The 27471-nt window shown below is 38.7% G+C and overlaps 1 protein-coding gene across 1 annotated transcript; it reads left to right on the forward strand.

The window, feature by feature from the left end:
* Positions 1 to 2907: 2907 nt before the first annotated feature.
* On the forward strand, positions 2908 to 20789 carry gfra1b (gdnf family receptor alpha 1b; the record flags this gene model as incomplete). The annotated part of the gene is made up of 10 exons (XM_079214409.1): positions 2908 to 2947; positions 3265 to 3573; positions 4349 to 4432; positions 13495 to 13673; positions 14371 to 14543; positions 14752 to 14861; positions 16515 to 16649; positions 17560 to 17759; positions 20075 to 20122; positions 20637 to 20789. 10 exons carry the CDS (start codon positions 2908 to 2910, stop codon positions 20787 to 20789), a joined length of 1431 nt encoding a protein of 476 aa, XP_079070535.1.
* Positions 20790 to 27471: the final 6682 nt, after the last annotated feature.

Below are 27471 nucleotides of genomic sequence, written 5' to 3' on the forward strand. Positions count from 1 at the left end.
CACTCTATCATTGTGTGGTTATTTATCGTTATTTATGTTATATAATGAATATGCTTTCACCGAGAGGTGATATTGCAAGTTGACATGTATTAATACAGACCTATGATTGGTATCATGCAATTATTTTTGATTTACCAAGTCAGTCAACATCCTTGTAGATTTGAAATGTGAACAACGATTTCACTTCAAACAAGCCCAGCGTGTATCAAACACATATTTAATGATTAGCAATGTCTGTGAGTTGAAGCACTTATGCAGCTCAGGCATAGATATTGACTTATTGGTCTAATATAGCCCAGTGTATGTACTCGGGGCCATCCAATAATCTCTCAACACTTCATTAGAGAGGACAAATTGCCATGCGGTTAACAATACAACCAAATATAAATTGCACACAAAAAACTCTTGGGACAGTATGAATGCTGGATGAAGTTTTCGTGATCTAGTCTACAATACATCTCTGATACATAGACAAATCAATGTCTTTAATGCCTGTCTTTCACTTGGGATGGGAAATGTGACATGAGTTACATCTAGTCGAATGAGTTTTTATTATGATACTAATGTAATCCAATGGGCACTCACAATTAATGAATCAGTCATGCTCCAATCGATCCAATTCACTGGCAAACAGTCAATGAGTTAGTCTCTCCTCCTTTATACTGGCTATTCATTTGCAATATTAGATGGTTCAAATGTTCCTCTTCAACCTATAATGTGCAAAGCAACTGAAATAATACGGTAGAGGAAGAAAACGACACTATCACAGCAAACTATCAGAGGAAGTTTAATAAGTTATTACAATGCACACAATATCCTCAGGCCAAATCAAAACAATCAGCCTTACAAAATAAATGTTCTCTCTGCACCTATGCTCAGCAGTTTGGAGTCAGAACTGACGCTTCTCCTTAGTTGTATTTCTTTGATATTCAGAGACCGTTATATGGATTTTCTAGATGCTGCAGCTCCCCCCTTTCTTACAATATAAATAAATGAACCTGTGATTAAACTTGATGTAACCATACTGCTGTTCTTTATACTTTGGTTACATGAGGAAGTTTCTGCTCGCGGGCATGAGAGTGGCCTCAGGCAAACTAATAGAATAAAGACGAGAATAAATAAATGAAAGGTGGTGCCACTGAAAGGGCTTCTTCTGTAAATTTGAAAGGCATGGCAACGCAGCATCAAATAGATAGTTTAATTTGTTTTTAATGGGTACGATCCTGACACATCTTGAAATGTATTTGGATCAATTCTGGTGATGTTGTACTTCTTTTGATATTAGCACATGTGGTCTTTTTTTCAGGGGAGGCAGCCCACCTCCACAAAGCAAGACATTCCATATATGCATTTCATGTTGAACAACGTGCATAACAACATGTCATATAGTGTCTATAACAAGCTACGTTTGGTTCCATACTGCATAGAATCACACAAGTAGAAGTGAAGCCATAGGTCTTCATTGTTTCCCTCATGGACCAAATGCCCGTATGTGGACAACATGTTTTATAGCATTGCAACATATACAAGCAGAACATTTTATAGCATTTAAACACAATATATACTGTGGAACTTGGATTTATTTGTGTTTATAAAATTGCCACCTTAATGGTTTCTAGACTGCAAAGCAAACTGTAATCTCCAAAAATCCTATACCCAGTAAATTATTGAGTGATAGGTTTCATTTCTTCACTCATTCTCCGTTTTGCTGATTTGTTTTTGTTCAGAAAAACAAACTTTGATAGAAAAAGTTTTGTCGACAGTTATCACAATGTATATGCTAACTGCAATTTCAGATACAGAATCAATGTTATCTTTGCCCAATTGCACTTTCAATTTGAGGATTGAAATACCTTGAAACGTTTAAACATCCTACAAAAAAGACAGTTGTAGGCCACCTCTCTCAATATATAGGACTCAAGGCTATTAATAGGGTGCATACATTTAAAGAGCCGAGCTGAGAGGGGAAAAACTTAAAGTGCCTTTAGTGAGCAACTGAGAAACTTAAAAATAGCTGCAATTTAGATATTCAATAGGAAATACACTTAAAAGGTGTTAAGGCCTGGAGGTCACATAAATATATAATGGGCCATTATAAATGTTGATTTTACACAGAGTTAATAACTCGATCCAGCATACATGCTCTTACATGGTGTAACCTGCTCGCTGCTGGCCATCAATTTGCTTGGACCGTTTTTTTTAGCAGTATGCAAATCGAGGCTGCTAATGGGATTATTAAGGTTATTGTGCGCATATAGTCGCGTGACGTCACGCCCACACTCGTTGCATCCCGAGCCTCTCAGTTTGTCACCAGAGTGGAGGACAGACCGGATCAAACGGGTCGCTGTTCTCTTTCCACCTGCGAAACGGAATGGATTTTATTCCAGCTTCCTTGGATGTATAACTCAAACACAGTCAGGACATTGGTGGGCAATCAGAGTTAAATTGACACCTTCATCAAGTTGGACTGGTGGGTTTAGTTCCTCTGACTCTTCTCGGTCTCGACTGTAAAGTTTTGTCCTCCAATCCAGTGACGGCTCGCGTGTGTGTGTGTGTGAGTGTGTGTGTGCGTGTGTGTGTGTGTGTGTGTGTGTGTGTGTGTGTGTGTGTGTGTGTGTGTGTGTGTGTGACGGTCCGGCTGCTGTGCGCGGGGTGAGGCGGACATGCTCTCCATCGGCGCGCCTCTCCGCGTCTCACTCGTCTCCAACTGCGGCAGGTTTTGCGCGATGTGGTTTTAGCTGCTGCTGGACCCGAGTCGAGAGTTTGGAGTCTCACTGTTGGATCTATGGGATGCATCATCATCATCACATCAACTCGCATTCTGTGCTACCCGAAGAAAAGCGGATCAGTGTGATGTCTCGTTTATTTTAAAATCACTAAATCGCCTCTTTATACCCGAAAAGCGCAATGATTTTCACAACTTTTGTCTTGATGCTGTCCTTCCCGGGTAAGTGACGCGTAAGATACATCTGTTGAATTTCTATCTTCGGGCAACTGTATTTGATATGTTCAAAACTTCAACTTAAAACACGCAGCAAACAGATGCAGTGAGGAGGAGGCACGTGGCCAAACGGCTAAACACACCTGCATGTGTTTGACCTCCTCTGATTGCAGAAAGTTAGTTTGCGCATTATTTGTGCAACAATACAATTAAGTCGTGTTAATTGGCTTATCGGTTCGCCTCTAGCGTGTATGGAGCGATGATGACGAATTAGTTGACATCGGGACCCTCAACGTTTCTGCCTCTCTTCTTGTAACTCCCAGACTCCGTGTTCACCTTGAAGGGTGCCGGCAGCTCGTCCTCCCGGCCCGCGCGCCCGGACTGCGTGAAGGCCAGTGAGCAGTGTCTGAAGGAGTACAGCTGCAGCACCAAGTACCGGACGATGAGGCAGTGCGTGGCGGGCAGGGAGAGCAACTTCAGCGCGGTCACCGGTCCGGAGGCGCAGATCGAGTGCCGCAGCGCCATCGATGCCATGAAGCAGAGCACCCTCAATCACTGCAAGTGTAGGAGAGGCATGAAGAAGGAGAAGAACTGTCTCCGGATCTTTTGGAGCATATTTCAGAGTTTACAGGGTATGCAAACTCTAGGCATCATCATTTGGTTGAGTCGTATGATTACTACCAAAGAACGTCTGGGATGATGATCCAGATCTTTTTAGTGAGCGTACAAAGTAAAAGTCTGATTATCATCGGAAAAATTAAAGTGTTAGAAGAAAAAGCACAGCACACATTATGCAGGAAGAATGGTCCCCGTGATGTTATATCATATTTTATACCATTATGTAATTAACGCATGTGCAAGTACGCAAGTGTAGTTTAGTCTGTAATGATGCATTATTTATTTGAAATAAATACACTGTATGCTTTAGGTTTAAAATCTGAAACTGCAAATAAATGGTCAGATATATGCTTTGGAGTGAAATGTAGTCTCAACAAGTGAAATACATTAAGTACCTCATATATACCTTGAGTAGTTAAATACAGTTACTTCCACGTTCGCTTAATCCTCCTTTTGCTGTAAATCAGTCACCCTGACACATTCCCATTGGAACTCGTTCACCAAATCACATATCACCTATAGGAGACAGAGATAATTGTACTTGTAACATAGTGAACCTAAGCTCGACCTTGTGCATAAATCCTATTTAGTAATTACATGACAACACATTGTTTACAAAACAATAGGAGTCAATAGGAGTAATTAACAAGGGATACTCTATTTAGTGTAATTAGTATAATTGATGGGCTACTGTTCAAGTATCAGATAACATCCGCCACCGACGTTTACGCAAACATGCACACACCATTGTAAGCATATTGTTGACAATATTTGTTTTCTCCCATGCAGGTAATGATTTGCTGGAGTATTCTCCGTATGAACAGGTCAATAGCCGGCTCTCGGACATCTTTCGCTTGGCCCCCATCATCGCTGGTAAGACGCTGCTTTTACGCTGACGACATTCCTCAGGTTTAAGTTTGAACATTGTGGAAAGTTAAGTCCTTGCATACATAGAGCTATTACATCTCAGTCGTGCTTTAAAGCTTTAGTCACCACATCACCGTAAAAAATCTGTCACTATTTGACAACTACTCATTTCTATTGCTGTGTGGTTTCAGGCTGCAGCTTTCAACGGCCATTATCCATCACAAAAGCTTTTATCTGATACTGTGACCCATCGTATACAAAGCAGAGTCATTTAGTATATTTCACGTTCAGCTTTCAAAGCAATAATGAGGGGTTTGCATGTTTTTACACTGTCACAGTGCTAATTTTGGATGTGGCATTTATGTAGTTTTCAATGAATTATCCTTTTAGAGTGAAGTCTGTGTTGTTTGAGCTCCAGGAGCTTGTAGGGCTAAATGTCTTAATTGTAAAAAAAGAAAAAAAAGAAAATTCAAACAGAAATGTTGCTGGCTGTATGTCGTTGTTAATCTAAATATATGTCCTCAAATACCAATCTAGTGCAGGTGGACTTGGGAGCATACACCTTGCAGGCCCATATTTAGACTTCACACTCAGAGGAGCAATTAACCATCTGTCTGCATTCAATGACACTGATAGAACAAGAGATGTGTGTGTGTGTGTGTGTGTGTGTGTGTGTGTGTGTGTGTGTGTGTGTGTGTGTGTGTGTGTGTGTGCTGCACTCTCTGGCACCCTTCAGTATTGGGCTTTCTGGCTGGAGGAGGGCGTCTGCCGGCACTAGCCAGCTACCATTTCAGTGAAAAAAAATGGTCATTCGATTTTCTCCCTCCCTCTCTGGCTCTCCCTCTCTCTGTCTGGCTCTCGCTGTGATTGAATCCACTTAGTGTATCAAAGTGGCTCTGCTCCACATGCGCTGACATAATGGCTAACTGTATTTTAAACAGAGTAACATTTTTTTAATTGGAATTTGGATTTCTCTCCTGTGGAGATAGTGTGCAAGACTGAGAAGAATTGCAAAAAAAAAAAACTAAACTTGGGTTAAGAACTTCAAACAATCAGGTAATTTATTTTACCACAAAATAATTGCTAATAATGCTGTTTAGCTGAGACAGCAGATCCCACTGAACAAATATTAAATGTCTTAATCTTGATGAAGATATATAAATAAAAAAACGGATCTGCTACTAATGCATTCATCTATGAAAGTCATTTACTGACTATAGAAGTCATGGCAGGTTAACTTGTGCGTTTTTATCATAAGAAATCACAAATGTGTATGCAAGTTTGTGAGTAACATAAATCAAGAAGCAGAGATGAATAGCGGAGCTGAATAGCTAGTTTAATGCATAGCAGTGTAAACAGCCAAAGGCTTGAAGAAAAGATAAATCACCTAATGGGTTAGATATCAGGAATCCATTTGCCGTAAGTGGTATCATTCCTGTTTGCAACTAAGCCAGGCCTCAGGCAATCTGCTGTGTAAAATAATGCACATGAGAGTCCACACCACATCCCCTGGGTCTCCTGCCAAGATCTTATGCTCACTACTGAATGGTTGAAAATCAATGTTTTTTACTATATATATTTAGTCCATTTTTATTCCAAATAGGTTTCAGCAAATCAAGATGGCTATGAAATTAGCAGATGATGACCTACAGACTTGTTTCACGTCTCCACTCATCCTGTCGTGATTTAATTGGATTTTATGTAATCGCTTTACACACATGTTTTGTCATATTACATGAATTATATTACTAAACATAAATATATATCAACACAAAATCAACCAGACAAGAAGACAAGTCTCCACCCTAGCATTCTAAATGCTAACGACAACAAGCTAACATGCTACCATGCTCACGAAGACAATTCTGAGATGCTGATGTTAAAGAGGTGTGTTAGCCATGTTCTCTGTCTTCATTTAGTGTGCTAACATTTGCTAATTAGCGCTAAGTACAGCTGAGGCTGATGGGAATGTCATATTTAAGTAAGGGGGCCGCCAAAGTCATTCGTCTCTCAAAGGACCATAAATGATTGTAATTGAATGGAAATTGATGTAAACTATTACCACTAGGCCGAGATATTTCAGTCCGGACCAAAGTGGTTGACCGACTGACGGATTGACATACTGCCTACAGACATATGCCACTCTTATAGCTAAAAGCAAAGACAGCATAGCTTCCCAGTCAATTAGTACGACTCCCCTCTGTTATTGAGTGCTATCTTTGTTAAGCCCCATTTATGGCCCCTGCAGAAAGCTTCTCTTCTGATGTATTTATATAACATTATTAATTCAAACCGAAAAGGAGTGACATCCGAGCCAATAACTGCTTGATTATAGTTTCCAGGAACTCCTGAAATGAAATGCCGCGTCATTTATGAATCAATGTACAAGTGCCTTTCAGAGATGTAGCACAATGCTGTTGTGCAGACCGAGGGAACGATGGGAATAGAGAGCAGTGCCCTTAACAAAATGAAGAAAACAGCTGCTGTATAATGTGTATGCCTTGAAAGTAATTTACTCGGTTACTCAAGGCCATCAACAAGAAAAGCTCAAAGTATTTCCTTTATTCCACTGCGCTAAAGACAACTACAGGTCATTCCAGACATGCAGCTTTGCGAGAGCTAAGAAAAGGACAGGTTGCTGCAGGGTATATCTATCTTGTACAATCACATTCCCAACTTAGTACTGTACATGTAAGATACTTTCTCGAAAAAAGATGAACTGATTCTGCATTTTCTCATCAAGGCTCACACCAGTGGTAGAAGAACACATTACACCCCAAGGGGTCATGGAGTAGCACATACTTAGTAGTGCATTACAATTAGATACAATACAATAAGTAAAGTCACAATCTAATATAAATTACAAAAAAAAGAACGCCTGAAAATGAAAGAATAGTTGAAATCACTATATATGACTACATGTATACGTATTTGTACGTGAATATGTAGATGTAAATCAGAATTAGAGCCATGTCACGACACAGACATACCTTTTATACTCAACACTATTTCATTTCATAAACGTCCACCACTCATGTTACTATGACACTGCGTGAATGTTTTTAGTTTCAGAGCGACCAAATTCTGAAGTTTTCAAAACGTCCTCCAGCCAGTTCCTCAATTTACATGTAAACAGACAGTCTGGCAGAGGTAATCTCCCGAGTACTGGCCCTGCTACTGAGCCCAGTACCTCCCCCACTGCTCCCAGTGCTCGTATTGTAGCTCATCGGTAGTCTTCCAGAGAATCGAGTCGGTGAACAAGAAGAGAAGCCCGGCATGATGATTTTCCATTGCAACGATCTCCAGAATAATTCAGTGGGTCTAGTTGCCTGAAGCAACAGATTCATCCTCTGTAGTCGTTGTCCTCTGCCCGTGGCCCATCCTGCCTGTGAACTACAAACATCAGAGTATAGAAACACTTTTAATCTGCTGATCCTTTTTACCCAAGACTGCTTTCAGTCATATCAGCAAATCATCTGAAGGAATTTCCTTTCACACACTTCTTCTTTGTTTTCGCTCTGCCCCTCTGTGGCCGCAGAATAACGCAATTCATTCCAACTGAGTTAACCAGAGGGAGCTCGAAATCCAATAATAGACACAAGTTGTGGATTAGAAGTTTGAAATTCCCTTAGCTCCTGTGTAATCAAATATTAAAACGTAAGCATTCAGTGGCATGAAGTGAAACAAACTTTATCACATTTATTAGCGAGGATATTGTATTTCATACTGTTACGTTCCTCATAACAGAAAGCATACTAGGTTTGTTTCACATAATATGAGATATCTGAACAGTGATAGAGCACTTGTAGATGTGCAAACAGGGAAACTGTGCACAGGGGTGGAGACAACAACGCCAACATCTGTAAAACAAAATGCAATCTAAGGTGTTGAATGACCACCAGGGCAACATACAAATATAAAATAACAAACAGCAAAACAGCACTTCTCCAGATATCATGACATCATAGATTGGAAAATTGCATGTCCTGAGAGTAGTTGACTGTGTGTTGGGGGTACCGCCTTAAAATATTGAGGTATAACATATCTAAAACTTGCTTTGCTACTGTGTTTTGACAATTTGATTTGGCAACATCATGCAAAAAAAAATACAACAACTATCATATGAACCATGACAATAATACGTGGATATTCAATCATGGTTGATGCAGGAGAATAGATAATCGTGACTTTCAGATAAGAAAATAAAACGCTGCCGGCTGCAGGTGACACAGGATGATGTTTTCGATCAAATACGGAATTATTTGATGGGCGATAACCACACCCTGCACCCACGCGCACAAACACCTATGTACGCTAATACTTAATCATTCTTACCGTGTGCATTTCTGCTGCATGGGCGCCCTCATCTACATGCAAATCGTCCTGCACACATCCCATACGTTAACAGGCACATACACATCCTCTCAGTGCCTCAGGGTTTTCTTCCATCTCTCAGATTGATATACGTTCATAAATATGCAGGTTCATGGTTTAAACTACAAATGCTTAAAAGTAGGAAGGAAGAATACAAAAGAAAAAGAAAGAAAGTCCCCTAAAGTAACATCATTTGGCAACTGCTGATGGTGAGACAGAACATAAACAGTTTTTATTTTAATTGGCAAAGCTGAATATCAGCCCTTTGATCGGAGACGACAGACATTCTGAAAAACCGAAGGCAAAAAAAAGTCCACATATCTGACTCCCCCACTGCATCGTCAGGTGCAACCGCAGCGATTTACGCTCATACTTTATGTTCTCGCCCACATATCCTGCAGTCACAATCATAGCATTATATGTCCAGTCATCTGAACCATAACCTTATCTTATAGCTGAATCATACTGAATATGGCAGACATGAACAATGTAAGAGGGTATTGCATTGATGCTTGAATGAATTCAGGATGAATGGATTAAATCAGGAGAAAAAAATAAATAGCTGGTGTGCTATAAACTAAGTGAGATTTTGCTAATTACATGGGTGCATTTAATCAATGGGTCTTGGGTCTGGTCGTAAATATTGAGGCACTGGCATATATTTAGTGATGCTGGTAAGAAACCTGATAGAAGGCAGGGTGCCATGAAGAAGTGGGCCCCGACCACTGCTGTTTTATTTCCATTATGGGAGATGAAGAGGGCACTAAGTGGAGGGATACACTTAAAAGGATTAAATAAAACAGCGACGAATTTATACCATTAATTATGATTATGGACAAAATGAAAATCTGGATTTTTTTTTCCCCATCAATATTGAGATCCTAAGTTTTTAAATCACGATTATTCATTGATTCAGGGGTAAAACAAGTTTTTGTTGCACTTTTAAATTTGAATAAATAGAGCACTGCCTTCCATGTTGTATTGTCCAGCTAATGTACACATCTTTGCATCAAAATAAGACATGTAATAATGTTTTTCCCATGCTGCCGCTGTAGGGTGTGCACACAGAGGCATGACATCTCCCCAAGCCGCGCATGAATTCGAAACGTCAATAAATGCTCATTTAATGGAGGGAAGCCCAAATCATGGCCGTGATTAACTGTGTAATTAACTGTGTAGCCCTACCATTAATTTAGACCACATGCAAAGACTCTGCAATATAGTTATGTTGCAGTTTTAAGTATTTGGGCGGGTGAATTTTGAGGTAAATAAAAATGAACTGTAGACATTTTGTTTAAATATAACATGTCTAATATACATAATATACACACTTTTGGCAGTAAGATGACTGAACATCTGGAAAAATTCCCCTACTGTGTGCTATATTAAATTAGGCATCATCTGCATAAAAAGGTTCACTTATTGATGCCTGGAGAGAATGCTATAGAAAGGGATGCCAGACTAATAATCGTAATTCAAGAAAAACCTCATTCTAGGAAATGCTTGACTCAACCCACCTAAATACAGTAACAAACAACTGTCAAAGGACAATGTAATACAAAATAGGCAATGTGATTATGTCTGTATGAACAGAAATCAAGTCTGCACAACTCTGACTACTTGCTACCTTTTATGTGGCCTAACAATGCCGGTCATGGTCATTGACTGAGCTAACAGTTTTAACTGACCCTGTGCAGTCGGCTTCTTAGTAATCCTCTTTTTAAATCGAGATCTCCATGCACACAGCTGGCACTTGAGGTTTGGTCTGATGGTCACACTAATACTCTGCATTACTGTAATCTGTGTCCCATGGATATGGAAGGATTTACATGTCATAGACAGATAAAAAAGGCAATTCCAAGACTACATTATTCTATATTCTTGAATTACATTCAGAGAACAAAGAAGTAGTAGGCTTGAGCAACCCTTGGCTGAACATTATCTAGAACTGGAAATAAACCCCATAAAGAAAGGAGGTTTAACCAGCTCCACTGCTTCTGACCTCACCATGTATCCTGTGTAAAGAGATTAATCCATGTAAGCCTGCATCTACAAGCAACACAAAATAAGGGGATTGCACAATATGACACATGGTGGTGGTGTAAACCATACAGCCTCTTTCTGGAGTTTCTTTAGCTTCATGGCACACAATCTCATATGCAATGTGGTTTGCTAGTGTGATATACACACACACACACACACACACACACACACACACACACATCTGTACAGAAAAGTTGGGTGTCCTGGGGGGGGTTCGCAGCCCCCCAGGACACCGTAATGAACCTTTTCTTTGAGATTCATATTCAACCCTACCTGTCTGTCAGTCTTTCAATGGGTCTTTTGTGTCAACCTATTGGAGGTCAAAGGGTCAGATTCCAGTGTTTGCTACACTGGCTTGTTATTTGGTCTACATCAATGGCAACATGGTGGCCTTGCTCAGGGGGTGCAACTGAAGAAGGCTAAGTGAGATTAGTTTTTTCTTCAGCCTGAAGGTCTTTAAACAAGATATGTTCAGACGGACATATAGGATCGCAGTTATCGGTCTGCACTTCAAGGTCAATACACCGACGACACAGGAAACTAGAGTAATGTTTGGTTAAATTAATTGATGTATAGGTTAAATGATAAGTTGGAACAGTTTTGGTCACTAGTGACCTTTTTTGTATTTTTTTGTATTTTTCTTTTCTTAGAGATCATTTGAGTTATGTCTGGCATTTATTGCTGCATATTATAAATAACCATGACAAGAAAGACATTAAGACAGTAATATTATCACAGAAACAAGCAACAATTGTTTCCAAATAATTACAGTCACAGTGCAAGCACAGAACAAACCACAGACAAATGATGCAAAATAACAACTAATACTAATCTTGAACAGAGCCCTGTCTCCTAAAAATTACCTGGGTTTCCTTGCTAATGTTAAATTACTTAATAGCCACACATTTGTGAAACAAAGAAATCACTTTTCTGAAAAGTGAGGATGGTCTTGTGCTCTTGTTGGAGATTTGAATGAAGTAATTGTTGAACCATTCGCTCATAAACTTCACCATGATCTTGGAGACAGTCAAACATGGATTGTACTCCTGAAACAGAGAATATGTTACCCCAAAATTATCATATTAAATGCAAAAATGCTCCTGACAGAAAAGTGTTTTTCTTGCATCTATATGGAGTCATATTTTGGTCTCGGTGACTGTAATTGAGGCAGAACTGTCACACCTATGGCTTGAGAGCTCCAAACACCCACTAAAGGATCACAGCTCACATCTCGCGGCACTTGTCAGATGTAAGTAATGGCTTTTGTAATATGTGATTAACCCTGGGTTCAAGAATGTATTCAGATTTAATCATGGCTCATTCTGTGGTGCATGAAAGAGTGCAGTGAGCTTCAATTCCACCTCAAAAGGCAGATTTAAAGAATTCATTCTTCCATGTCGAGGCCGAGGGTACAGCTTGTGTTAGTGCACCGAACTCAGTCGGGCAAGAAGGACTTTGTACCAACAAATAGCAAAAATTAGATGTGAGAGTCTTTATGTTGGCCAGAGAGTGTTTTTGCTGGGCTGTGATGGAAAGACTGGCACACTGTGATGGAATTTGGTTCATGTGAAATAAAGTAGGGAAAATGCACAGCGTCTGAGCAGGTGTTTGTATTTTCACGCCGTACGTTTCTGTAAGGCTGCAGACAACAAAATCACCTGTAAATTACATGCTTAAGATAACAAGAAAAACAGCAACAGTCACACAAACAACCAATGGAATATATTAATATGAGCATTGTGCTTTTTGAGCTTTGAATATTAGGGTTTGAGCTGTTCAGTGTGGTCTAATTTGGAGTTTTTCCGTTGCACACATACGGTTTGATCATGACTACCAGACTTAATGAGGTCACAGACTGGGATCTGATAACAACCTGAAGTACACAATTTAGCCAGAGAATTTAAGTTAAAATGTGTAACAAAGCAACTGCAACAAATGGAGCAACTGGAGCAACAAATTGGAACCATAAATTCTAATTAAACCTCTGTAAAAGATGTTCATTCATATACTGTTGTGTTTAGAAATGGCAAGCATGGCTTCGTTCTACTCACAGCTCTCATACAGCCTTTTTATTTTCAAAGATGCTTCCAGTAAATTATGTAATTCTAGTATAAAATAATAGTCGTAAATATGTGTTCTGGCTATGACTTAGGGATGAATAGCTGCTTCCTATTTTTGGGATTATGATTCATGTCAATAATGACAGAAATAGATTGCCTACTATCTACATAAGGGTGTATTTTCTAATGCACCTAAGAGACACTTTGAGACGTCCTTAGGACTATGGATGGGAATGCACAAATTCTGCAATATAATTAAACTGTCAGGGACAAAGTAAAGAGATAATGGTATTACACAGTGAAAAATGATGGTGGAAATAAGGAGTGCAACATCGCTTTAAGAAATTGCTCTGTCAGAAAATATTTCCTCATGATGCCTTTCTTTCTTTTCACTGAACTTGACTCAAATAGTTCTCTTCATTGTTCTCCATCTCTTGCCTGCACTGTATCTTCTAATTTGATTCACTCAGGACTGCCTTCACCTTCAAGAATTGATCATTTAGGATGTGTAAACAACAATGCAACATGTGCAAGTAAGTCCTAATTATTATATGAGGAAATATAACATGATGTATCTCTCTTCGTTCTAAGTTGAGCCTGCATCTACAAAGGAGAACAACTGTCTGAATGCTGCCAAGGCCTGTAACCTGAACGACACATGCAAGAAATACCGCTCGGCGTACATCAACCCCTGCACCAGCAGGGTGTCTGCTTCTGAGGTCTGCAACAAGCGCAAATGCCAAAAGGCCCTACGACAGTTCTTCGACAAGGTAATTAAGCATGTTCATTCTGAGAGCTGCTCTTTGTGTGTTTGAGTCGCTGCTCAAATCAACATCTAAACCAAATGTCAAAGGAAAAAAGCTATTTTAAAAGCGATCTCACATGAAGCTGACTTTGAATCCAATCTCTCGGTAAATGTCTCAGTTACTTATCATAACGCTGAACTCTACTAAAAGCTACTATTAACGCTGAGAGGCAGCCAAAGTGGATCTGACCCCATTTACACAAGCTGTTAAAATGTGTTTTGGGTGATCTGACCATCGGACAGTGCTGGACCACATAAAAGTACAGTTGTAAATGCACCCAAAACTGCAATTGTGACCAAATTATTCAAACCACCTCCTCCGGGTCCGGCACATATTGTGAACCCATTGAACACAAGTACAAATGCAGTTACATTTTCAATGCACTTACAACAACTACGTGGGCGAAAATACGTCGTGCAAGCCTGATACAATGCAGTCTTCCTCATTCCTTCACCAACTGTAACTGTAATCAGATTAAATCAGATATAATCTGGATATGAGACACATTTTAAAGGTGTAAAGGGCTCTATGTTTACATTTCGTACAGGGGGAAGTTGCATTGGAATTTGAAGATCTTTTTTTAGAGAGCAAAGAAGAAGACAGTTTTTCAAATACAAACGGACACCTTTTTTTTCTCCTTCATTTTCTTTCCAATATAAAGGTTCCAACTAAATACAGCTATGGGATGCTGTTTTGCTCCTGTCCAGCGGGGGATCAGACAGCATGTGCAGAACGCCGACGACAAACAATCGTACCCGTCTGCTCCTACGAGGACAAAGACAAGCCCAACTGTCTGTCTCTTCAGAACACATGCAAGACCAACTACATCTGCAGGTGAGAAGGCAAAGAGGGATCCTTAACAGACTTCATCTGTGTTCCAAATATACAGTCCAATGTTCTTCATACCAGTGTTTTTTTACCACTATAAATGATTGGACTATTGCTTATAAATTTGACAAAGCACTTATCATAGTATAAGCCTGACATCTAAGAACAGCATCAGGAAATAAGCATCTATAATTTGTATCTCTGTGGTTTTTAGGTCAAGGCTTGCAGACTTCATCAGCAACTGTCAGCCAGAAGCTCACTCCATATCAGGCTGTCTGAGAGAGAGCTATGCTGACTGTCTGCTGTCTTACTCAGGCCTTATTGGTAAGTTTTCTGAAGTGTTTTTAAATTACTTCAGAATTTGCAAGATACAATGTAAAGCTATACTGGTAACTGGACCTAAAGTTGGACTACAAATGGTATTTCTTAAGATTTGCTTTGAACCTATCCAGATGAACTTCCTTCAAAAGGCCCTTTTTCAAATAATATACTGTACATTATTTGTTGTCAGTCAATCGTTTGGTTATCAAACTTGATTCTATTTTTCTAATCTTTATTATCAATATGATTAGTGATGTATACAGCTGTTTTTTCTAAGTCAGTAGATAACAGAGACACATTATAAGTATGGAAAGGTGAATATTTTCCTTTAACAGCTGCACATAATTTATGCCAGTTCCTTAAAACTACAGTACAGTATTAATTATGTAGTATAAGCTGCTTAGAGGTAGTCTAAACAGGTCATAATTCATCTTTAATAGCTATTTATGTTATTGTGAAAACATTTCCTTCGAACAAGTGGATTTCTCATGATAACGCTATAATGTATCTTTGTTCAATTCTTATTTTCACTGTAACAGACCCAGAATGCATCATCATGTGAGTGAACGTAACCTCCGTTCACTGGCCATTAGCGGTGCAGCCAACTTTAGTCGCTCTCCTCCTGTCAATTTAAACACAAATTTGATGTTTATAATGCAATTATATTGGAGATTGGTGATTAGAAATGCATAAATGCCTATGTCCTGAACTCATATTTCACTGAGTATTGGCGGATAACGATCGTCAGTAAAAATTTATTTCACTCTGTGATGGTTAACTATGTAATTAATCCGCGGAAAAAAATGCGTGCCGAACTGTGAGGGGCGATCCGTACGGCTCCCGGATCCACAGTGGTCTGCTACAGCAGTAATTTACACTGTTTTCATTCTAGCTCTCTGCACAAGTGGAGCTTATTTCCTTTTGTTCAGTCTTTGATCCATCAGCAGGTTCCATCATGTAGAAAGGAAACATGTTGAGTTTTAGTAATGAGATTTGATCGCAGGGCAACGGTGATCAATTGCAAACTCCACACGCAGACATTTTAATCTTTCCCATTCATATTCTACTCCACACAGGTAACACCCTCTAATGTGCTCATCTCTGCCTCTGCACAAAGACATTTGCATGTACTTGCACAGCTAATAAGTACGAGCCAAATCAATCCCATGCTTGTAATAAGGCAACAGTTTCATTCACTTACATCAAGATGGCAAAATAGCCATGAAAGGTTTCATTTGATTTTCTGCCAATTGAGTACAATCCACCCCAATTTGGTCCCGACTGTTTGCTCCCAATAGTTGAAACAACAGGCCTTATAATATGTCACATATTAAAGCAGAATCAGTGAATCGTGATGCAGCAGGTTGTTGTGTCAGTGTGAAGGCAGAAGGTAGAGTCAATGGGGACCACACTTTCCCCCCCAATATAGCCTATTTCAATGGTTAAAGAGGGGAATTAAACGTGTGCATCATGACGCAGCTCCACAATGAGGAACCCTGCACGTTATGTAAAATAAATGGTTAGTAAAGGCACCCTATAAAACTGAATAAGCTCACTCTCAATGGCTGATCTGAGCATTCAAACATAAGTGTGGAACCAAAAGAGTCCTGAGAGTAATGTTTCAACAACTAACAATAGTTCTCTGTTTTGCTGCAGGTACGGTGATGACACCCAATTATGTGCGATCACTTGGGATCAGCCTGTCGCCGTGGTGCGACTGCGGCAGCAGCGGCAACAGCAAGCCAGACTGTGAAAGATTTGCAGAGTTTTTCACCCACAATCGATGCCTACGTGAGTTCCAGTACAGCAGAGATTATAATTTTCCTTAAAATAAATTGGCTTATTCTTCACAGCATGAGGCCAAATTGACCCTTTGTAACGTCTAAACTTCAATTTACCTTTTGAAATTATGGACTGGGAGATATTGACTACAAACTGTAATAGTACAGTGTGTGATGGTCGATGATGTGTTCACCCTACATATACAATGTATGTTACTTTGACTGTGTCTACCGTCTCTTGAGCATTTATTTTCTCTTTCTGCTCACATGTGAGCATGAATGGCAGTCAGTGCCCTTCACACTCCAGGTTTTAAAAGTATAACAGAGCAATTTTAATTGCTGCGTCCTTAATAACTCATGCCCAATTGCTTTTTACTATGATTAAGACTAGATATAAAAAAAAAATTGCCGACAGGGAAAAGTATCTTCGATAACATGTCAAAGTTAATGATAAAAAGTTTTCAGATTTCAACCGGTTATTAAAGTCCTTTTTTGTGAATCATAGCTATTATAGGTAGACACTGCTTTTAAAAATGCTCTCGAGAAAGGTCAAGTAATTTTGCTTCCTCCACAATCATCCAAAGTATCAATTATATGCAGCTCTTAGCTGGGCATGAACAAACTGTTTAGGGTTATGCCACTTACTTCTTCGTCACTGTCTGAAGACATCTGCTATCTTGTTAGATGTGCAGACTATATTATTAAAAAGAGGCTCGGGGGCCATGCTGCAGGATACGGCTTATTACATGTAATTATACAATTCTACAGTTGAATGGAAGTAATGATATTGAAAGTATATTTTCTCATAAATCCGTACACATTTCTCACTTTACATATAATTTAAATATATACTATCCATTAAAATATAGATTTAGTAAAGGAACAAAAATGTCACAAATTAATACACTATATTCTTGCAGGAAATGCTATCCAGGCCTTTGGCAATGGTACTGATGTTGGAGTCTGGCAACCTCAACCCCCGATTCAGCCGACTGTACCAGAGCCCAGCATCTCTGGGAGGGGCAAAGACCGAACCAGTAACGGACTGGATGCCCTGACAGACATCACCAAACTGGATCTTGATGGAGACTCATTATATCACATCTGTGGGACCTTACAGGTGACTTTTTTTTTCTTGCTAACTGACAAAACGGATGTTTATTTATAATATAAACAAACAAAACCAAAAGGAGAGAAAAGATAAATTCACTGCATAATTTTTTTCCAATATTAAAAGTCACTAAGTAAATGTCTCTGTGCGAGCTGAGAGTCTAATTGCATTTATCTTAGTTATTCAATGTATTTTTAATTGTACTCTATTATGGCTCAAAAATACCTCAAGAGAAAGCACAAACTAATTTAAAGAAACAAGTTTCTATGCGTTGACAGACGACAATATTAACTTTTCCGTGTTAGATTTAAATCCGGTAGCTCCTTTATTGAGAGATTACTAACCATCTTATACCTTTACTGGTCTCATTAACAAAGAAACTGTATTGGTCTCATAAGGAATTCCTATCTGAAACAAATACTTTAAATTATCATTATTAACTAGCCTACTTATATCAATCTTTGTTCGAAGTTAGTGGCTGTGCCTCTACTATACTTTAAGAGAACAGTAAATCCCTCTATGCCACAACAAATGTTTGTTATGATTTCCAGGCTTTTCTTCCTTGTACATTTTGAAGGTTTCGAAACCTCTCAAAACTTAGGAGAGCAAAAAGCCTGAATCGAAATATCAGGTAGAGATCTTTTCAGAGCTTCTGTCTGAGTTTTAGATATCTGGCTCTGTCACCTTGACGGATCCAAAATGGTTTTATGATGCATGCACAGAATAACGCCTCCCGGGCAGAAAGCTGAGACGTCAGCGTGGAGTCAGAGCTTCCAAAGCTGTCATGTCAAAGCTAATTGGTTGCCACGGTAACATCAAAAATGGCCCACAGGGGTAGTGTGTCTGCTTGTGTGTGTGTCTCAGTGTGTGTGGGGACACAGTATCATTCTCAGGATATACCACATTTTTGACTTAGCTTTGTCACAACAATAGCTGCTCATGGTTAAATAATACAAAATGCTGCACTTGAGCAGAATAACTAGCAAACTGATTTGCTCTGAAAGTGTCTCAAGAACAATTTAAGCTTTATAAATCTCAAGAAAGTTCATTTGTGACCTGTCTAACCACTCTATTTCGAAGCTGTTCTAGAGCTTCCGTTAATATCTCTCAATCATCCTCAGCAGATAATGTTTGTGCCGTTGTCATGCATTGTTAATGTCCGCAGTTTCAGCTCCATCGATAGGTTTTCAACAACTGTTTCCAGGTGAAGGATAATGTAAACTTTTAATCTCAAGAAAGAAAAATAATCCTGAGTAAACTCCTTATCTGCTGAGGAAGATTGTGTGATACGGGCCAAAGCTTCAAAATAGCTAACTTCTAAATTGACCTTGTGGTTATGTTATTTACAAAAGGTAATCCTAGTGTTTCTGAGATAATTCATTTAATTCAACATGTGTCTAACCATATGCATGAGAACACAAATCTCAAAAACAATTTCCAATGTGATTTAAAAAAGTGCTTCCACAAATGGTCCAAGCAGTCACAGATAATAATGCAAATGGTATAATTAGTTTTTTAATACCTATTGCAATTGTAGAAAAACACTTCAATGCGCTGATTATGACATTGTACGTGATAAATTGCATGTTTTGCTGAAACGTGCTTTCAGGTACTCTGAATCTGCTCCATTGAAAGTGTTTGGCTGCAACAACACATTTCAGACCTATGCTATTCTCTTCTGATAAATACTATGGGGCTATAAATGAGATGATATCACATAGACTTTAAGGGACACAATCTATCATATTGGCTTTTAATAGCGATAATATGATTTATCACCGGTAAAAGCATCCTCCAGGAGGAAAGACCTCCTATAGAGCAATTAATCACTCTTCTCCAGAATCCTGGTTCATAGAATTCTTTCTACTTAAAAACCAATGCATTGAGTGTTTATTATGTTCCCAAACCACCACACAGTCACTTTATCATTTTCTGTACTCCATCTCTGTATCTGGGAGTGTGTATTTGTTTGTGTGTGTGTGCAAAATGCATTTGGGTGTTTTTATATGTGGCTGAAGAGGTTTGGAGGAGTCTGAGAAAAGTTTTAAAGTTATTAAACTGTCATAACCTTGAGCTGGCGTAAACAGGGGATCTAACACAAACACGTACGTCTGGCTCGAGGCGGATGATTATACAAAGAGGTCCATGTGGGTCTAAACTGTGGGAATTGGTGGGCACTGAAAGTATTATCATAAATCTTATTGTTGTGTATTTTGCTGCATAACTGTGGCGGTCGGAGTTTGACTCGATGCAGTAATGATTTTGCTAGGACTTGTTTTATTTTGAAGACAATGCCCTTCTTTTTCATTTTTTCTTTCTTCTAGGCCCAAAAGCTGGTGTCAAATCTGACAGTGGATACTGCTCAGTGTGTGGTAAGATTTGTTCTACTCTGGTCAGTTCCATTCAAGGTTTTAGGGTCCAAAAAATAGATTTGTGAGGTCAATAAAGATATTGATATTTGAAAGCTACAAGGAATATGATATTATAGAGATATTGTATCAAATATGTTGTATATGGGTCCCTTAAATTTGGTAAATGAAAATGATGCACTGAGTTCAATATTTTACAGTCGAAAAAAGAAAAGCTTTCAAATGCTGTCGGGACAAAAAAGAAATAGCGAATGAATGTTCACTTTTAAACACACTATGTTTCTAAAATGTGTTAAAACCTTTTCCAGAGTTTCAACTCAGGTTTCTGTATGGACAAATACAAATTCTGCTGTTATATAAAATAATATTTATAACCTGATTTTGGAAGCTATCTGCAGCACCAGATTAGCTTTGATTGTAGACACAAGCAAAACATATTCTGAACCAGATTCACGGTAAAAAAAAAAATATATTAATTGTGATCTTTCAGCTTCATGACACTGTTGTTTCCCCTCAGAACCATCAACTGGATGAGTCCAGGAACTCAAATGCCAACGCTAGAAGCCCAGCAGCTGAACTCACCTGCTTACACCCCTCAAGTCTGCTCCTCTCACTCGCCTTTGCTTTAACGCCAATGCTCTTACGGCCTGAAGGTTTTCCACTGTTGTAGGATCGGAGGACTATGGATCAACACTCCTCTCAACAAGTGATTCAACTCATTTTTGATTTAGACATTTGCCAAAGTGAGACACATTTTTTCTTAAAACGGAAATAATCAACACACGAGCGCTGACGTCAGCCAACAGTGGATTATTTCTGAGCCGCCCATTTTAAATGTTGCTGACCTGTTGAAGCTGTTGCTGAGATATCAGCTCATTTGCCCTCCAGGCCTCGTGGGGAGCAATTTGGTGACTTCAAGAATCAGATCCAATGCTGAGGAACACTCGTTTTTTGGGAGTTAAACTCTGCGATCTGATCTGTGAATAAATTCACTTCTTTGGAATGTGTTGCAATCAGTGCGCATCTGACTGAATGGACTGTCAATGTGCTGAACAGTGTTTTTGAGAAAGAGTGGATCGTTTATGTATAACTGTGCTCGGATTTGTCCAGCCAATGAACCTGCTTTAGTTCTACAAAAGAAAAACTAAGTGTTGTATAAAAGTGCTGATCTATAATATGTCAAAAGGGACGACTAACACATTTCACAGACACACTGAATGAAATAATGCATATTTAACTCATTTCACATTGTCCCAGCGTGTCATCAAAGGACAAAAACATATCAGTCAGAAGAAAGTAACAATTTCTATTCTACATGTTCGGTACTAGGTATAGATCAGTTTTGTAGATTTATTTGATCGTTATGGTTGTTTGTGGTTTAATCATATCGCCTCGAAAAGAACATTTTGTACATATGATACATAATAACACTCTATAACAGTATACTGCCGTTAGCGTGTAACATATTGTCTGTAATGTTTTTGGGAGTCTTTGTTAGTATCTGTTGACTGAGGCCGGTCAGCATTATCCAGTGTAACTCTGATTTATGAAATGTGACAGGATATGTTTCATTAATCATGTGGTTAAAGATATGACTGTTGTGTGGTTATATTTTGGTATATGATTGCAAAGTGCATAATGTTAACTTAAACAGTATTTTTCTTGAGAATAACAAACTGTCTGTAACAGCAACAAGAACATAAAGACTTTACAAAAAGTGTCTTTACTGGCAAAAATGAAGTTATGTTATCTTTCCGTTCTATTAATAAAGAATGTGTACATATTTACAAGTAGAGCAAATGCCAAAAGACAAAAGCTTACACTGCCAGCGATTACTGCTGATATAAACAAAGGACAATGAAAACACTTACATAGTTACTATAAATGTAATGACACTATAATTATCAAAGACATTCAAAGAATGTACAATATTAAGACAAGGAATGCTAAAAAAAATGCTAAAAACTTTAAACATTGTTGCCATTTCCAAAAATGTGAGAAAATGTGAAATGTGTCACATCGATATCTTAATGATGCACGTTTGTACAGATTGTGTATCAGATTTGGAGTTATTTTTTAAAGATTTTGGTCAAAAAATACTCCATATAGGTTTATAGGTATAACAATACCTATAAACTTGAAAAACATAAACAAATTGGTTATCTGTTCTGAGTTTCCCAAACAGCTGAAATAAAAATGGTGAACGGTGACTCATGCTGGTTTCTGAAATCCACAGAAAAGGATACACCCTGTTTTGGGCCAATATCATTACCTCCAGTTCATCTGTATTTTTAGCAACCAGGAGGGACACTTGTAAAGCAGGATTATGAGATAAGAGCAGGCAGACAGGCCGCTATTGTCAGTCAGATCACATCAGTCCCAGTGCGGAGTGACACGGGTGGACAAGGACGCCGCCTGTAGAGGACAGACTGCTCCGTGGACAGGAGGGGGGGGCACGTCTCGCCAAGAACATGACACACCTGTTTGGGCTCAGTGATGGAGCACTTGACCTAGAGAGAGAGCCTACGATTTATTAGATGCGTCATAGAACCAAAATATCCTCCTCGTGTTATACGTGAGATGAAAAGGACACATTCGTACGGATAGATCAGTGATCGGAGAGATTCAAACGCGTTGCTTCGGGAAATATGGTTATTCGCTTTTTGGCAAAATGTTAAACAACATCAAGTTTAAAAAAATGACCAACACCAACAATATACAGTATAGCTGATTCTTCTGTGCCGTGGAGCTTTTTTATTGATGTGGAAGAAATTGATCAAAAACTGTAACTGATATCGATGGCCGAAGAGCAAAACCTCCTATCTGAAAAATTGCTATTTCGTAAGGATACCCAATTCATAATACAAAAAGAAAAATATGTGCAGATAGGAGGGTTTTCCCCACTTTTCCTGGATCATTTTGCAGACAGGAGGTTTTGCACTTTGGCCATCGATATGGTCCTATGGCTGGCACATCAAATGAAAATATATCCAAAAAATGCAATTTACTCCTTTGTGAGAAATAATTGATAAACCTACAGATACCAGACCACGACACAGAACACACGATTTTGGTCTTGGTTCATAAATGTTACACTCCTATCAGCAGCCTTATTTATATGGGTATCCACAATTTGACACTAATTAAGCACAGGGGTCTTGCAAGTTTTCTTTTGCAATAGCCAAGAATCAAAAACAGGTACTTGTAGCACAATATCCAAACCACTAACTCATGTATCCATTGACCAGGTATGTTAAACCATAAGCTCATTAGCTCCTAATTCTAAAAGACACTTTTTGCAAATAACTACACACGATTATTACACACATCACTCAAAACTAGAAGCCTGTGCCTGTGTTGTTGCTACACACTGCCATTGAAATACCACACAATTATTAAGCACTTGCACCCAGAAAACACATAACTAACTAATTAGATAACTTAGAAATTGGAGCTCCAACACTATAAATAGGAATCAGGTTCGCTCTTTGGTGTGAACACAAATGGAGGCCACTTTTGGAGAGTTACTGTAATCGCAAAGCTGTATTTTGTTTACATTACAATATAGTTAATGTTATCTTTAATTAGTATTTGCGTTTTTGATACTCCACTATTAGAGTCTACTCTTATGAGTGTATGAGTATTGAAAATAAGCATGTGTTCAGAGAGAATATTTACAGCATGCTACAAATGAAAATGCACAGGAGTCCAGATAATAGTGTTTTATACTGACTTATACTTACTTTTATACACCGTCAGTGTGCACTTGGTATTTGGAAATAACTATTTATTTGGTGCTTGTGTGTAGAGTTGTTATGCAAAAACACTATTTTTTGTGTTGTAAGATATTTGTATGTAATATATTTGGTCAATATGATTTTGTTGTTGTTGTTGAGTTCCAACAAAGAAACCCCTTCTTTCAGAAATTGTGTTTTAGCAATTGCAAAAGAATTGTGACATGTCAAAATGTTTTGAAAGTATAAGCTATCACTACCACAAAAATAATGTTTAACAAGTCATTTTTATTGATTTGATTGTTCCATTTCCTTGTGCTTGCTCATTTAAGTCATACTTATCTTGTTTTGGTTTCTCGAAATGGATATTAGAAAGAAAGTCAAACAACCGCAGCACTACTCAAACTACCGAACTCTTCTCCTATTACATTCAGAGATGCGACTGACACTAGCATTTAACTATTGAGGTTTTTAGAATGCAACTCACGTCATAGTTGACTGAAGCCTCGAGACAAGAATAGTTGTCATTAAACCTATGATAAATATTATTGCTTGCCAGGTTTACTGTTCGCCTGCCATAAAGCCCTGAGGACGGGGAGATAGTGTTGAGAGACTCCGCCTCCCACTACTATAAAACCCCTGCAGGACTTCTACTCAATCCAAATGTTCACCCGTGGCGTAGATTAAAGCGAGTACTGATAAAACGGTTCAATCACAGCAGCACGGCCTCATAGGGTTCACATCTAGTTACTGCAATTTTGACCTCTCCGGCAACATTGTTTCAGCGCCTCGAAACTGCTCTGTGGATTTCACCTTTTCCATTAACAAGGAGAGGAGCACCAATTTCACTTTATTACTTTCTTTTTGTTGTTGTGTCCAAATGTCAGGTTGGGCCTGACTTCTTGCAGTAAACACTTTACAGGATCAGTTATTTTGAGACGCTTCCCCTCTCATCTTTTCCAGAGTAGTGTAGGGGCAAAGATAAGAGATGATAATGCTTCGTTGATTGCACAAAACCATAAGCTCTACGTGATCAGACTTGACCGACCATAGTAAATATGGCAGAGCTGGAGATGACCTTTTAATGTAGACTGGAGACAGACAGCGTCACCTCTTAACCTGAATAGATTTGATCATTTAAGTCTTCATCTTATTTTTTAAAAAAAGGGACACTGAATTTGTGGCCGGTAAACTGCGGCCTACACAGCAACTAACGATTATTTCACACAGCCCAAAGTGACAATGGTTGTACTACCATTTCATAGTTAATTGTTCAGGTTTTTTACTCAAATTGGTTTGGTTCAAGATGCTTAGAAGTATCAATTCAAATTCTATAACTAAATAAAATAATCCAGTGTAGTTATTACTGACTATAAGAAACCAGAGTCTGTCGTCTCTCCTTCCAACCAGTAGCTAACTTCCTATCTGTGTGTTTACCAAGGCAGCGTCTTTCTGGTTTAGTCACAGTTGGCTGCTTTTGAGCTTACACCCACTTCGTCAAGGAAGTACTAATCAGCTTTAATGTCGCATAATGCCATATTAGGGCTCTCCTACTCCTACTGCAAATGTGTTCTGTCAAGTATAACAATACATTTATACAATATTTAGATAAATGTTTCCCCACGGTAGTTTTATTTGCCTGTCAAGAGTGACATAGATGTTGCAGTATTGCTTCCAGCAGTTCCATCTGAGACCTTGTAAACTCTTGTAAACCTCGTGTTTTCAATCTGATATCGGCAAGCAGACAACTCACATAGCACAGATTTATTATGTAAAACAATATTTACTGAATTCACGTTTGGTAACTAGGCTCTGCTGTTGTCACTTCCCACACACATACAACAAGCTTAGCAATCAAAAGAAGGAATCAGGCCACAAGAAAAATGTAGGCGACTGTTTAGTGAATGCAAAATATACGTGTTTTTTTAAGTCAGACATGCAGCAGATATTATTAACTTCAACAAAAATCTGGTTCTCAAATGTTTTGTGGCATCGATAAGCAGCAGATGGCCATCAATACACCAATAACACTTAAGGTTGGGCAAAACCTGGCAAACTTGGCAAAGTGTGCAGCTGAGTGTAGCGGCAATGTAATCATAGAAAGAAGCAGCTCAGCACTTTAGATGCAATTATGATATGAAAAACAGTAACCCGAGCTGTGACATCATAAACCCAGCACATATGAAGTGTGCAGAGAAACTGTGAAGATAACATATCTTATGATACAATAGCCATGTTAAGTTGGCCATTAAGCAAACACTACAAATGCATACAGTAGTTATGCATATGCACTCTGTGCAAGAGAACTAACTATTTTGCATCCGTGAAGCCAATAAACAATATGTCCCATTCTGTGATACAGATCTGAGTTTGCAGCACAGAATGTAAAACAGACCCCACATAACAACAGGAGGGGGGAGATTTACTGCAATTCACACACAACAACACTGTCAACTGTCATGATACGTACATGAGTACTCATATTTCATTTTTATGTAAATTAATATAGCATAATGCACCTGCCAAACAACCAAAGAGGAATGAGCTCAGCCTCAAAAAGAATAACACGCAAATATTGCACTCCATATGTTGCTAATGTTAGGTAGCAGAATAAAAGAAGGAATTAGCAACCAGTGGATGCCAAGACACATCTAAGAAAACAGGAAGAGCAACCACACGACATGACCTGATTCTCAAGCGCGCACACACACACTGTATAGAGGTTAGCATTCACTCTATTTAACAGTAGGATACATGGTAAAACAAGAATAAGATCAAACCTCATACCAGATGAATTTACATCTCACCTTTTACCAAGTTGCGCTTCAACCGCTGTCAAACTATAAGAATTGAACCTCTTGGTTTTGTCGAAAATACACTTAAAACGATCTCTGTAGCCATGTTCAGACAGTCTTTGTTGCTATTTATATATATATATATATATATATATATATATATATATATATATATATATATAGAACCAAAATTTGGATATAAAAAAGCAAGAATTGGAGTAATAACTTTTGATGAAATGTTTCCGAGTATTGTGTCATGTACTTAACTGAGCGGACACAACTGGCATAATAATGTCTTAGTAACAATACAGTACAATGTCTTGTTAAAATTAAAATTACCAGAAGTTTCTCAACGTAATCTTTTCCCTCCAAAAACGTTTGGCAAGAAGACATGTAGATCCTACAAGATGTGAATTTCAATAGCTATGATTAGGATGCAGAGGCAGTCCTGAGCCACACAAGTGATACACACTACCTCACGGATATTAGTTCATTTCTTTCACCCTCCCCACTGCAGGTAAAGCACACCGACGTTAACATATCGTGAAGTTAAGGCCTGGACAGTTTGATCTACACTGTGCACTTGCAGCCACATTCTTCCAGCAGGATTATATTGGATGGTTTGGCAGATCCGTCTTCTGCCGCACCCCCCACAAATTGTATTGCCGGAAGTGACAGATTAATCACCATCTCTTGGTAATACTGGAGACAAACCAAGACAAAGGGGAATACAAATCCATACTCTTTCATCATAAGTGAATCAGGGAACTCGAGAGCCTTATTTTCTGCATTGATGCATGTTTTGCCCGGACGGCAATCCGCC

This window comes from Taurulus bubalis (genome assembly GCF_910589615.1).
Source record: "Taurulus bubalis genome assembly, chromosome: 2".
NCBI lineage: Eukaryota > Metazoa > Chordata > Actinopteri > Perciformes > Cottidae > Taurulus > Taurulus bubalis.